The following is a 13,160-nucleotide window of genomic DNA, read 5'->3' on the forward strand; positions in this document are numbered from 1 at the left end:
TTCACAAGGTTTAGGAGTGTGTTTAATAGAATTTTTGACCATTCTTCCAGAAGCACATTTATAAGGTGAGACACTGATGATGGACTAGAAGTCCTGGCTCATAGAGCTGAGCGGATCGATCCAAATATCGCTAATATCAATACCAACGCTGGTATTGATTTTGATCAATACTTGTGTAAAAAGATCGATAATTAAGCTTTTTTCTCTCCCGTACGCACTGACTGCTGCACACACGGATTCATCACAGTCTACTCTCTGTCTGTAAGAGCAGCGCTGCGCTGTGTTACACAGAACGGAGCAGCACACACAACAACAATTCAGGTGGTGATTGTGCCACCACCATCACCACCTGAATATAATAGAAAAAACTGAATTGCACTGAAAAGAAGAAATGTCCTTATTTTTTTATCATTTTTCGAACAAAAAAAGAAACTAGAACTAGAAAAGTGAATGTCTAGTGAGGGGACATTTTTATTGTATCTTTGTATTGTGGCTGCTCCTTTTCTACCTCAAAAAATATTTATTTTCTATTTTTCTGTTATGTTAAGACAAACTTGGTTTTGTTACTGTTCCATTGTTTCTAAACTAAATTGTTGATAGTAATAATAAAGTATTTTGTTGTTACGTACAATGTTTGGCCTAATTCTATCCTAGGTCTTTTGGATTCTTTGGATTTATGAAGCTAAAATATTAAAAAGTATCGATATCCGTATCAATATCGGCAATACTAGCCCTGCATTTACTTTGTATCGGATCAATATCAAAACTCCTGGTATCGCACACCTCTACAGGCTCAGTCTCTGCTCTAATTCATAACAGAGATGCTCCATCAGGTCGAGGTCAGTAACTTCATGTATTTATAGATCTTGGGCTTTTCCCAACTGCTGGCCAAATCCAGACTGCATCGGATTGCCCTGCAGAGAATATTTTACTCCAGAGAACACTTCTCCTCTAGTCTGGAGTCCAGGAAGTCTGAGCCTAAAAAATTTTGATTTTAGATAATTGTTTATCATAAATGCACATCAGAACATACTTGTCACTTACTAAGAACAAAACAAATAAAAAAAAACAAGTAAATAAAATCAAATGAGCGTAACACAAGGCTTCCACTTTCTGTACATCCTTTTAAATAATATTTCATACAATTTTAGAAACTAGTGAAACATTTTATTTTCTTGTTAATAATCATTCTAAGACATTTTATAATGTTTCTCTTTAAGGTGGAGAAAGGAGAAATCTCTTTGGAAAATTTGGAAACCGGAAAACCCCAGGAGTTGTTATGGGTTGGATGGGGAATGGGGGAGGAGTCTTGTGGGTTGGAGGAGGTAATAGGGGAGGAGTCTTGTGGGTTGTCTCTGATATGAAGTACTTTCTCTTCTGAGATCAGTTTAAATAGCAGCACTCGCTGAGAAGTGAAAGTTTGTGGAGCAGATCAGGCAGAACAGGAGGACCAGCTCACAGTGCTGACTCACTTACTGCTGTTATTACACTGTAACGGTAAGCACTGTTTTTATTCTCTCTCAACCTCACACACACACACACACATGCTGTAGGACCTTTAATATTACTGTGCACTCTGTGATGATCTGAAAGCAGTGTTGTCTACAGAAAAATAAGACATTCCAAAAACACTAATAATAATAATAATAATAATAATAATAATAATAATAATAATAATACTAATAATAGGCCAGTATTCAGGAGTGCTTCTGATCTGTGTTTAAGAATGTAGTGATGGACAGAGGGTCCAGAGGTCTTAAATTCCACTGATTTCACTCATCCACATATTTTCGGACCTTGTTTTGTGAACTGGGGCCGGTCATCTGGGCTTAGGGAGGGACTTTTCTGAACTGCTTGCCAAATCCAGGCTCATCAGAGTAACTGTTCTCACCCCAGAGAACACGCCTCCATTAGTCGAGTGGTGGCGTGCTTCACATCACTACATCCAACGCTTTCCATTGTGTTTAAAATGATGTGTAAGACTTGAATGGAGCTCTTATTATTTTCCTGTTTTCCAGTTGTAGTTTCCAGAATGATCCGGGCCCTGATCTGGACGTGTCTTCTTCTGTGTGCGATGGTTCATATCACAGTCTGTTGTAATAATGGTGAGGAAAATCACTTCACTTCTGTTAAACATACACTTTACATAAATCAGAACTTTAAGTTTAAAATGTTCAGGCATTTCATTTAATCCATTCTTCCCTCAACCAGTCAAATGTTTTATATTGCTGCACATTAGAACAGTTCATACTACTATAGATGATGCTAATCTTATTAAAAGTGTTATGCACTCAAACAGAAGTCATCTGACAACGTTGTCTATAAAGAAATATTCACCCTCGACCAAATGCCAGAACGATTTTTTTATAACTTTTACTAAAATTGTACATTTTATAATGGTCTACAGTCTTTACGTTTTCTGATTTCACAGCAGTATAAGGGTAGTTTGAGTATGTTTTGTCACTGTATGTTTTCCTTGTGTGAACAAACCTTTAGGCATGCTGCTTCCAGCTTTTTAAGAGTGATATTCTTAGCAGGAACTGCAGGGGTGCCCTTGCACTGGGTAGAACATTCAACATTATTTTCTGAATTAAATACAATAATAAAAACAACCCCCCTGATTTTAGGTATCTCCTTCCTCATCTCAAATTTAAAAAAATGTTCAAATTGGAGGGGTAGTTTGGGAGGGGCATTGGGTGATGTATGGGTTTAGGGGAGGGGCAGAGTTTAGGGGCGAGCTGACTGGGCTGAGCAGGTTGCCTCTAATAGTTGTGAGATACAGATGGTTGGATCCTACCAGGGGGCAGTATTATTGATTAACTGATCTGCATATTGTGATGTGTCTGCATACCAAAGTACGCCTATAGCACAGTTGAACCTGAGAGGCGCTGCAGAGGCAGAAATGACCACAATAAAAGCATTTCTTAAAGGTTTATAAAAGGACTTGAAGTAAGTTTTACAACTTTAAAGGAATACATTTAAGCTATTAATAAAAAAAATATGGTTTATGGTTTAATCTTTAGGGATATAAATAAAATAATAAATAGAAACTTCATAAATAAATGCATTTTGAGGTAAAAATTTGCACTACTAATTATTGGTAGTGGAGGGGGGGGTGCCCAAAATTTGCATTGTGCTATTACCCTTTTTTACTGTAATAATGTTTAACTTTCTATCTTTTGAAAATCAGGTTTTGGACATTAGTTAATTATCTACAAATTGTACTGTTTACAACAGCAACTAAAAAAACACGCTATATTACTGATATTAAATGGGATAACTTGTCAGATGAACAAAAACAATTAAGTGAGGATTTCTAAATGATAAACTAAAATAGTTTATGACTTACGAAAGCCAGTTTTCCTTTCCAACAAAGCAACTCAAAAGAGCTGTCCATACTACATAGAAATGCCTAAACAAAAAAAAAAACAGATTTTGACCAAAAGACACCAATTGCTGAAAGAAAAACCGGGTGTCTTACTCCTGAGACAATCAGGAATGGGGCCCGCTTTGTGTCCGGCTGTTCAAAGCGCTGGTTCTTCCGTTCTTTACCCTGGGACAGGATCACGTAACCCGTCCACCAGTTGGGTACGATGTTCTCCGGCGCTGATCGGTACCCGCCTCTGGTTTTGCCACTGTTTGGTCTGTCTGTCGAGATTCAGCTGAATTAACTAAACTTAGCGAGCAGAAGAGATGGCTTCCATAGAGCAGAAAATAACTTATAACTTAAATTATCTTAACTAGGATAACTAATATTAATATACTTAAATAAGCTTAAATGAGTTGTGCTAAGAATGCTAAGCTATCACTAAACTATGCTGACTAAACTGAGCTAAACGGTAATTTTCCTCCAATGTTTAAACTAGACTCTCTCCCTGGTTACACTAGGCTGCTGAGACACGCCTACCAGTGATTCCAGTGATACCAGTACAAACCAATACAAATCCCAGTTTAAAAGTTTGTTGAGAATTCCCATAGAACTTAATAAGGAAACATTTTTAACTTTCTTTACAAAGAAGTTAAGAAGTAACAGTAGTTCTTCTCCTCCTTGGTTTTAAACCAGGCTGGCCTGTATGTTGAAAGGAAATTTATGATGGGTGTGGAAAGGCAATAATCTGGCTACAGGGTAGCTGCCAAAGAAGAATCAACCAGTTATTAAATCCAGAGGCTCACATACTTTTCCCCTCACTGTGAATGTTAACATGTGTTCAATAAAAACATGTAAACATATACATTTTGTGTGGTATTAGTTTAAGCAGACTGTGTTTGTCTATTGTTGTGATCAGAACACATTTAATGACCAATTTGTGCAGAAATCCAAGTTATTTCAGAGGGTTCACATACTGTTTTCTTGTATCTGTATATAATGAGAGGTTGTAAAGTTCAAAGATTAAGACTTTTGGTCTTTCTCCTGATAGGAGTTGTGTTTTCTAGAATACACCTTGGGCGAGGCTGAAAAGATAAAAGTCAGAAAATATTGTTTGAAAATGTAAAGTTCTTTTGAAAAAAGGTTTAAGGCGTTTAGGCTAATTCCAGAGCTTTAGTCCTTTCTGTGGAAGGGTGCCCGCATTCCTTGGCAGCACTGTGGGGGAAGGACCAGGTGTCAGATGGTGTGTGTGTGTGTGTGTGTGTGTGTGTGTGTGTGCGTGTGTGTGTGTGTGCGTGTGTGTGTGTGTGTGTGTGTGTGTGTGTGTGTGTGAAATAATTGGTGTAGTTCTTCAGTAAGCTTGCTGAAACTTTTATCCACTACAGTACTGATGCATTTTGATGTTTATTTTTGTCATCTTGCCCAAGCCTACATGCCACTGTATGTGTTGTAAGTAATAACTATGTATTAATTGCCTGTATTTTTGTTTTTTTGCAGACAAAGAGATTCACTGTCCTAACATAACAGCTACTGTCGGAGAAAACATAACACTGACCTGCAATGTTTCAAAAAACGGCAATTGTGACAAGTATAAATGGATTAAGAATGAAACAAAAAACGGCACTTGTGAAAAGTATAAATGGAAGAAGAATGAAACAAATTTAACACTTGAAGCGAAAAACTGCAGCTCAGTTAATGATAGAAAATTTAATTACACAATTAAGAATGCATCCATGACAGACAATGGGACTTATAAATTTTGGATACAGCTGAACACTAGTCCTTTGGAGAAATGCTTCATCGTAAATATATCAGGTACTTTTCCTTTATATTTAGATATGTATATATGTCTGTGTTTGTGCAGTGCTAACTGTTAAATAATCTGACTGTTTTGCTGTATAATGTTGTGCAGCTGTTTTACACTAATGTGACAAAAGTCATGAGACAGACAGACAGACAGATAGATTTGCCTGTGGATCAGTAAACTTTAAAATATTTTTTTACACTCACACAATCGCATCTTTGTATACAGAGGTATCAAGTAATGAAGTACAAATACTTTATCTTACTTCAGTAGAAATGTTGTTTATCTATACTTTACTGAAGTAAATACTTTTCCGATGACTTTTTACATTTACTCCTTACATTTTCTTAAAATCTTAAAATAGTATCATTACTCTTATTTAATTTCAGCTTGTTTTCATTCCGGCTTCTCATCATTAAAAACACAAACCTTATCCAAATAAATCTCTCCATCCAGATAGAGTGAATCTGATTGTGATTGGATGCAGAGAAGTATAAACATATACCATTCTGACTCTCTATTGGTTTATACTGTGATCCATCACACCTGCACGCGCCCCCCCCCACACACACACACACACCATTTCAGCAAGAACGTATGTAGCCTAGTATGAAGATGATCTGTACAGAGACTTAAGAGAACTCCAGATAAACTCCAGTCCAACTAAACTACTTAAATATATTAACATTCTACTAAAATACATTCATTTACAATGAGCATATACTGAAACAGGGAGCCTAGCCTACTTTTCACACCTTTGCTCCTATGCCCTGTTGGCCACAGTGTGTAGATTAAAATAGATAATCATTGTTTCACCATTGATGGTGGATTATGAGGTCTAACTGTTTGTTAATAATCCAGTGAAAGAAAGATAATTATTGGCTTTTTCTTTCTTTAATTCACAGATATTCCTTCCAATAATTCCACAGGTACAGTATTTTCTCCATTATCTACTTCATTAATCACATTCACATTAAGATGGGTATCCCATTTACAGTTAATGGTAACACTTTATAGTATGGTAAATAGTAAATTACATGATATTAATTAAGGCATTCATTAGGGATGAACCCATCAGTAAGGGTGCAATAAAAAGGAACAAATGAATTAATCTTGTATTAATATCTGTAAGGTTAAAGCACTCACCATTAACTAATGTGTATATAAATGAATGGGTTCATCCTTATCAAATGCTTTAATTAATGATGTCATTTACCATTACTATAAAGTGTTATTCAATTAATACTGGGTGTGCAGACAGCCTGGGCCAAAAGTGCTTTAGTATTATTATTATTGTTGACTCATCAATACAATACAGTTTTAAATATTACTATGTTTGTTTGATTTTCATTACATATTAATATAAAACGATGTGGGTCATTATCAGAATACTGTGCTTTTTGTCCATTAAAACATCAAAGAGATGAGTTTAGACCTTTTGTTAAGTTATTTTGATTATTCATCATATTTATTTAATGAAGTTGAATAGACAATATGTATCATTGTTTTTTTATGGTGTAGAAAACAATCGTTTGATTAAAAATACATCATTAGTATTTAAATGTAGAGACTACAGAGATTCTCCAGTAACAGGTGGAAAGCAGTATAGCCACTGTGAAGCCCCCACAGGATCTTCCCAGGCTAACAGGTCAAAAGCTGAATTCCCTAGAGGGGCTTGGGGTCTGCAGCTATTGATTGGTTATTGTTTAGTGAGGATTGTTCTGCCTGTTGTAAAAATATATGTGTGTATAATTTGTGTTCTCTGGAGGTAGAGTCAGTCAGGGTGATACTTTTCATTTATATTTAGATTAATTTATATTTAAATGTCAGATATATCTGTGCTCTTAACAGATCTAACTGTTAAATAATCTGACTGTTTCAATATATAGTGTTGTCCTGCTGTTTTTCACTGACGTGTCAATAGTCAAGAGACAGACAGACAGATAGATAGATAGATAGATAGATAGATAGATAGATAGATAGATAGATAGATAGATAGATAGATAGATAGATAGATAGATAGGGCAAAATAAGACACACATACATACATACATATATATATATATATATGAATATACTTTTTCTATGTCACATTGAAGCTAAGGAATGCAAGTTAAACAGTTAAATTATTTGCTGGAAGAAGAATATTTTTTTTTACAATGAGTCACTTGTAGATATGATTGATTGTTCTAATGTTCATTGAATTGATTTGTCTGTGGATCTGTAAACATAAAAATATTTTCACACTCACAAAATCGTATCCAAGGAACATGAAGGCTTTTTTAGGTAACCAAAAGTTATTCTCGTATACAGAGGTTTCAAGTAATGAAGTACAAATACTTTATCTTACTCCTTACATTTTCACACAATTATCTGTTATACTTTCTACTCCTTACATTTTAAAATAGCATCATTATTCTTATTTAATTTAAGATTAATTTCATTCTAGTTTCTCATCATTTAAAAACTTATCCAGAATAATCTCTCCATCCAGAACTTGAGCTCTTATAATGTCCCAACTAAGCTTCTTTAATATATTAACGTTCTACAAAAATACATTCATTTACAATGAGTATATATGCAGATGAAACCGGGAGCTTAGTGAATCCCACATTTATTAATATTCGCATTTTAAAATTTAATATATAATATAATATTATAACTATAATATTTAATATAAAATTATAGTAATGGCTTGTAGATTTTTTTTTTTTTTTTTTTTGGGGGGGGGGCGGGTATAGGCCATTGTTGTGCTTTTATACATAATGTCATTTCTCTACATTACATTACAATACTTTTACTTTAATACTTTAAGTAGTTTTTAAAGCAGTACTTTTACACTTCTACTTGAGTAAAAAGCTTAAGCTTCAACTTCTGCAGAATTATTTTAAACTCTAGTATCTATACTTCTACATGTGTAATGGATGTGAATACTTTTCACCTTTGCTCCTATGCCCTGTTGGCCACAGTTTGTAGATTAAAATAGATAATCATTGTTTCACCATTGATGGTATCACAGGTCTAACTGTTTGTTAATAATCCAGTGAAAGAAAGATAATACTTGGATTTTTCTTTCTTTAATTCACAGGTAGTCCTATCAAGGGTGACCCAACTAAAGGTACAGTATTTCTCCATTATCTACTTAATCACATTCGCATTAAGATTTGTATCCCATTTACAGTTAATGTTAATGCTATAACACTTCATAGCAATGGTAAATTACATTATATTATGTATGCCATTCATTATATGAATATACTAGTTGTACCCTCATCGTTATTCATCCATATACACATTAGTTAATGGTGAATAATGTAAACTTACATATATAAATATAAGATTCATTCATTTGTTCCTGCTTATTGTATCCTTATTCAGTAATGGGTTCATCCTTAACAAATGCTTTAATTAATGATGTCATTTACCATTACTATAAAGTTTTATCCAATTAATACTGGGTGTGCAGGCAGGGGCCAAAAGTGCTTTAGTATCAGCTGGTCACAAGGTTTTAGTGTTAGTTAACTGCTGTACTCAGAGCAGATTTTAAACTGTTCATAAATTACTGTTGACTCATCAATATGATACAGTTTTAAATATTACTCTGTTTGTTTGATTTTCATTACATATTAATATAAAACGATGTGGGTCATTATCAGAATACTGTGCGTTTTGTCCCTTAAAGCATATGAGATGAGTTTAGACCTTTGTTAAGTTATTTTAATTATTCATTATATTTATATAATAAGTTGCATAGAGAACATGTATCATTGTTTTTTATGGTGTAGAAAACCATCGTTTGATTAAAAATACATCATTAGTATTTAAATGTAGAGACTACAGAGATTCTCCAGTAACAGGTGGAAAGCAGTATAGCCACTGTGAAGCCCCCACAGGATCTTCCCAGGCTAACAGGTCAAAGGCTGAATTCCCTAGAGGGGCTTGGGGTCTGCAGCTATTGATTGGTTATTGTTTAGTGAGGATTGTTCTGCCTGTTGTAAAAATATATGTGTGTATAATTTGTGTTCTCTGGAGGTAGAGTCAGTCAGGGTGCTGCTTCATGGTGTCGGACCAACACAGACCATACTCTCAGTGTCTGAGCTTTGAGCATCATTCATAATAAATCTCTATCTTTCTTCACTAAAGGTCTCATAGACACTTCTTTCTACTTTCTGGTGGTCTATTCATCATGACAATTTCAGCCAGATTCAGTCAAAAAGTAGAGTTAAAATGATTTTGTGTGTATTTGTGAGACAGTATGTGTTTCTCTGTTACTTTAGATGAAGGCTTTAGATTGTTGACTTGTACTTTTCTTTTTTTGTTGGAACTACTGTAGACCCTCGCGTGATGGCAGCAATCATCACCACATCTGGCATCATACTGGGCCTCATAATTGCTTTTGCTGTCTACTGTAGCAGAAGACGCAAAAATATCCAGCATATGTTTGTGTGGGACTCACTGGGACCCATTCGGACTTGCCCTGATCCAATCGAGGCCCCATGTACAGTGAGAAACCCAGATGGAGCCCCTGTTTAACCCCGTCTGGTCCCATCATTGCCCCTGATAAGGTCCCTCACACACATCCATATGTGGTGCCAACAGAAAACCCATGGACAAAACTTTCTGGATCCCAGTTGGCTTCCCATACAGACCCCACATGTCTGGGGTGAAAGGTCGTCTCATCTAATGTGAAACTGAACACTGTGATCGTTTTCCTCAAGAGAGCAGGTTGTATCTGATGAAGTGACCTGGTGTGATTTAGCTTTATATAAAAAATCAGCACTGGAGAGGATTCTACTGTTGTAGATAAGAGTTTAGTGAAATATTTTTGTTTTAGTGTTTTTTCCTTTTTTATCTAATGTAATCTGTCTGTGAAGTAATGTTCTCATACAGATCAGTGTGACTGCTAAATAAGTGGGTGCTCAATAAGGGCTAATATTCCTTTTTATCATGAGCTTGTTACCTTGTGACTTAAAATTAGAACTACAGCAGTCCAAAAATACAATAATGAAATGTTACACCCCCATGGCATGTGGGTTGAGTAGTAGCAGTTACACAAATGTAACCCAGGTTACTACAGTGCCTTGCAAAAGTATTCACCCCCTTGGATTATTTCCCTATTTTACTACATTACAACCTGTATGTATTTTTTTTATCTGAATTGAATGTGATGCATCTGCACAAAATAGTCTACGTTTTAGAAGTGAAATGAGAAAAAATATTTATATTTTTATGTATATGTATATAAAGAAAATATGAAAATAAAAAACTGAAAATTGGCATGTGCATATGTATTCACCCCCTTTGTTATGAAGCCCCTAAAAAGTTCTGGTGCAACCAATTACCTTCAGAAGTCACATGCTTAGTGAAATGAAGGCCACCTGTGTGCAATCTAAGTGTCACATGATCTGTCAGTATATACACACCTTTTCTGAAAGGCCCCAGAGGCTGCAACACCATTAAGCAAGTCAGGGATAAAGTTGTAGAGAAGTGTAAGTCAGGGTTGGGTTATAAAAAAATATCCAAATCTCTGATGATCCCCCGGAGCACCATCAAATCCATCATCATCAAATGGAAAGAACACGGTACCACAACAAACCTGCCAAGAGAGGGCCGCCCACCAAAACTCTCAGCCCGGTCAGGGAGGGCATTAATCAGAGAGGCAGCACAGAGACCAATGGTAACCCTGAAGGAGCTGCAGAGTTCTCAAGCAGAGACTGTAGTATCTGTTCAAATGACCACAATAAGCCGTACACTCCATAGAGTTGGGCTTTATGGAAGAGTGGCCAGAAAAAAAAAACCTTTACTTACAGGCAAAAATAGGAAGGCTCGTTTCGAGTTTGCAAAAAGGCGTGTGGGAGACTCCCAAACTGTATGGAGGAAGGTACTGTGGTCAGATGAGACCAAAATTGAACTTTTTGGCCACCAAGGAAAACGCTATGTCTGGCACAAACCCAGCACATCTCATCACCCCGAGAACACCATCCCCACAGTGAAACATGGTGGTGGAAGCATCATGCTGTGGGGATGTTTTTCAGCAGCAGGGACTGGAAAACTGGTCCGAGTCGAGGGGAAGATGGATGGTGCTAAATACAGGGATATTCTTGAGCAAAACCTGTTTACGTCTGTCAGTGATTTGAGACTAGGGCGGAGATTTACCTTCCAACAGGACAATGACCCAAAGCATACTGCTAAAGCAACACTTGAGTGGTTCAAGAGGAAACGTGTAAACATATTGGAATGGCCCAGTCAAAGCCCAGACCTTAATCCAATTGAGAATCTGTGGTCAGACTTGAAGATTGCTGTTCACCAACGGAAACCATCTAACTTGAAGGAGCTGGAGCAGTTTTGCCATGAGGAATGGGCAAAAATTCCAGTGGCAAGATGTGGCAAGCTCATAGAGACTTATCCAAAGTGACTTGCAGCTGTAATTGCTGCAAAAGGTGGCTCTAAAAAGTACTGACTTACGGGGGTGAATAGTTATGCACACTGATGTTTTCAGTTATTTTGTCCTATTTGTTGTTTGCTTCACAATAAAAAAAAAAGTTAAATGTTGAAAGTTGTATGCATGGTCTGTAAATTAAATGATGCAGACCCTCAAATATTCCCTTTGAATTCCAGGTTGTGAGGTAACAAAATGTGAAAAATGTAAAGGGGGGTGAATACTTTCGCAAGGCACTGTATGGCTGATTTACCATAGAAAAATTACCCTAGTAATTATTGTTAATTGAGTCTTAATTAATAAGGTAAAAATAAAATAAGATTAAATTAAATTAAACAATTAATAAAATATAAATAGTGAAAACTTTAATATATATCATTTTATATTTAAACAAATAAGCTGTGTTAATAGGATGACCCATTGCACCAAACTTTGTCCCAATGTACAAAAAACCAATCAGCAGTTAAATAAGCTAATCCCAAGTCTCCCGCGTAAAAGACAATAACACACTCTCATGTTGGAAGCTGAACAGCACAGCTTATTCTGGTGGATTGTTTAATTATTTTTGTTTAATTGTGAATTACAGGGGATCATTAATTGAATTGGGAAGGTTAAAATACTGGTACATTGCAGTATAGAGTAATTCAGGTAGCGTACTTACCTTTAAACCTGTAGAAGAAAAAAGACAAAGAAATACACACCTTTAATTCTTACCCTAATTTCTAGATTTCTATTTATACTTACTGTAGCTGAAGATTCCAAACTAATATACAAAGCCCTAATATATAGAGCCTAAAAGAAAGAAAAAAGAAGAAAGAAAAAAAGGCAACCCTTTCTTTTACAGTCCCCCAAGTTCTAGGTATTAACCGGGTTATTGTGAGGTACAAACTCCAAAGTATTAGGTAATTATTTTGGTTAACAAGATGGTAAGAACAAGCACAGTTTAACCCTTAGAACCCTACAGACGGAGTTTCTGTCCAAAATCGCACCTTGTGTTCTCAGCTAAATTACTCAGGAATCCCTTCACACATAAACATAATCCATATACGATTAGAAAGGGCTGAATTTACTCTTTTTAGAAATAGTGATGATATGCCAGTGTGGTAAAGCATCTACAAGAAACTCATTGAGAAAACACCTAAAAAACTGAGATCTACTTCCCCAACCAATATTATTTATCTTTAGTGCTTCAAACTTATTTATATGATGTTTCAAACCAAATAATATCAGTAAATAAAGACTCAAAAGTGTCCACAGAAAAAGAGTGAAACTACCTGCTTTACTCAAACTAAAACTAGGTATGCTGCGCACTACTTTATATAGTTTTTATTTTACTTGCACATTTTTACTAAGTACTAATTTTGCATTTGTATTTATTTTGACTAAAAAATGTACATTTTTGTATATATTTTTCATTGTGTGTTCTGATCAAAATACTGAGAGGAATAGGCTGCTCTGAGTGTCAGGTTTTTAGTAATCTACATGTATCTTAGAGGTCCGCCTGATACTTTTCATGTATTTCGTCAAAGTAATAATAAGCCATGTAATGA

At 35.6% G+C, this 13,160-nt stretch overlaps 1 protein-coding gene across 1 annotated transcript; it reads left to right on the forward strand.

Annotated features, from left to right (window-relative positions):
- Positions 1-1,418: 1,418 nt before the first annotated feature.
- LOC111196664 (uncharacterized) lies at positions 1,419-12,836 on the forward strand. The gene is made up of 5 exons (XM_049464931.1): positions 1,419-1,497; positions 2,019-2,105; positions 4,865-5,182; positions 8,260-8,289; positions 9,505-12,836. Exons 2-5 carry the CDS (start codon positions 2,033-2,035, stop codon positions 9,702-9,704), a joined length of 621 nt encoding a protein of 206 aa, XP_049320888.1. The 5' UTR covers positions 1,419-1,497; positions 2,019-2,032; the 3' UTR covers positions 9,705-12,836.
- Positions 12,837-13,160: the final 324 nt, after the last annotated feature.

The sequence above is a fragment of the Astyanax mexicanus genome, chromosome 15 (assembly GCF_023375975.1).
Source record: "Astyanax mexicanus isolate ESR-SI-001 chromosome 15, AstMex3_surface, whole genome shotgun sequence".
In the NCBI taxonomy this organism is placed as follows: domain Eukaryota; kingdom Metazoa; phylum Chordata; class Actinopteri; order Characiformes; family Acestrorhamphidae; genus Astyanax; species Astyanax mexicanus.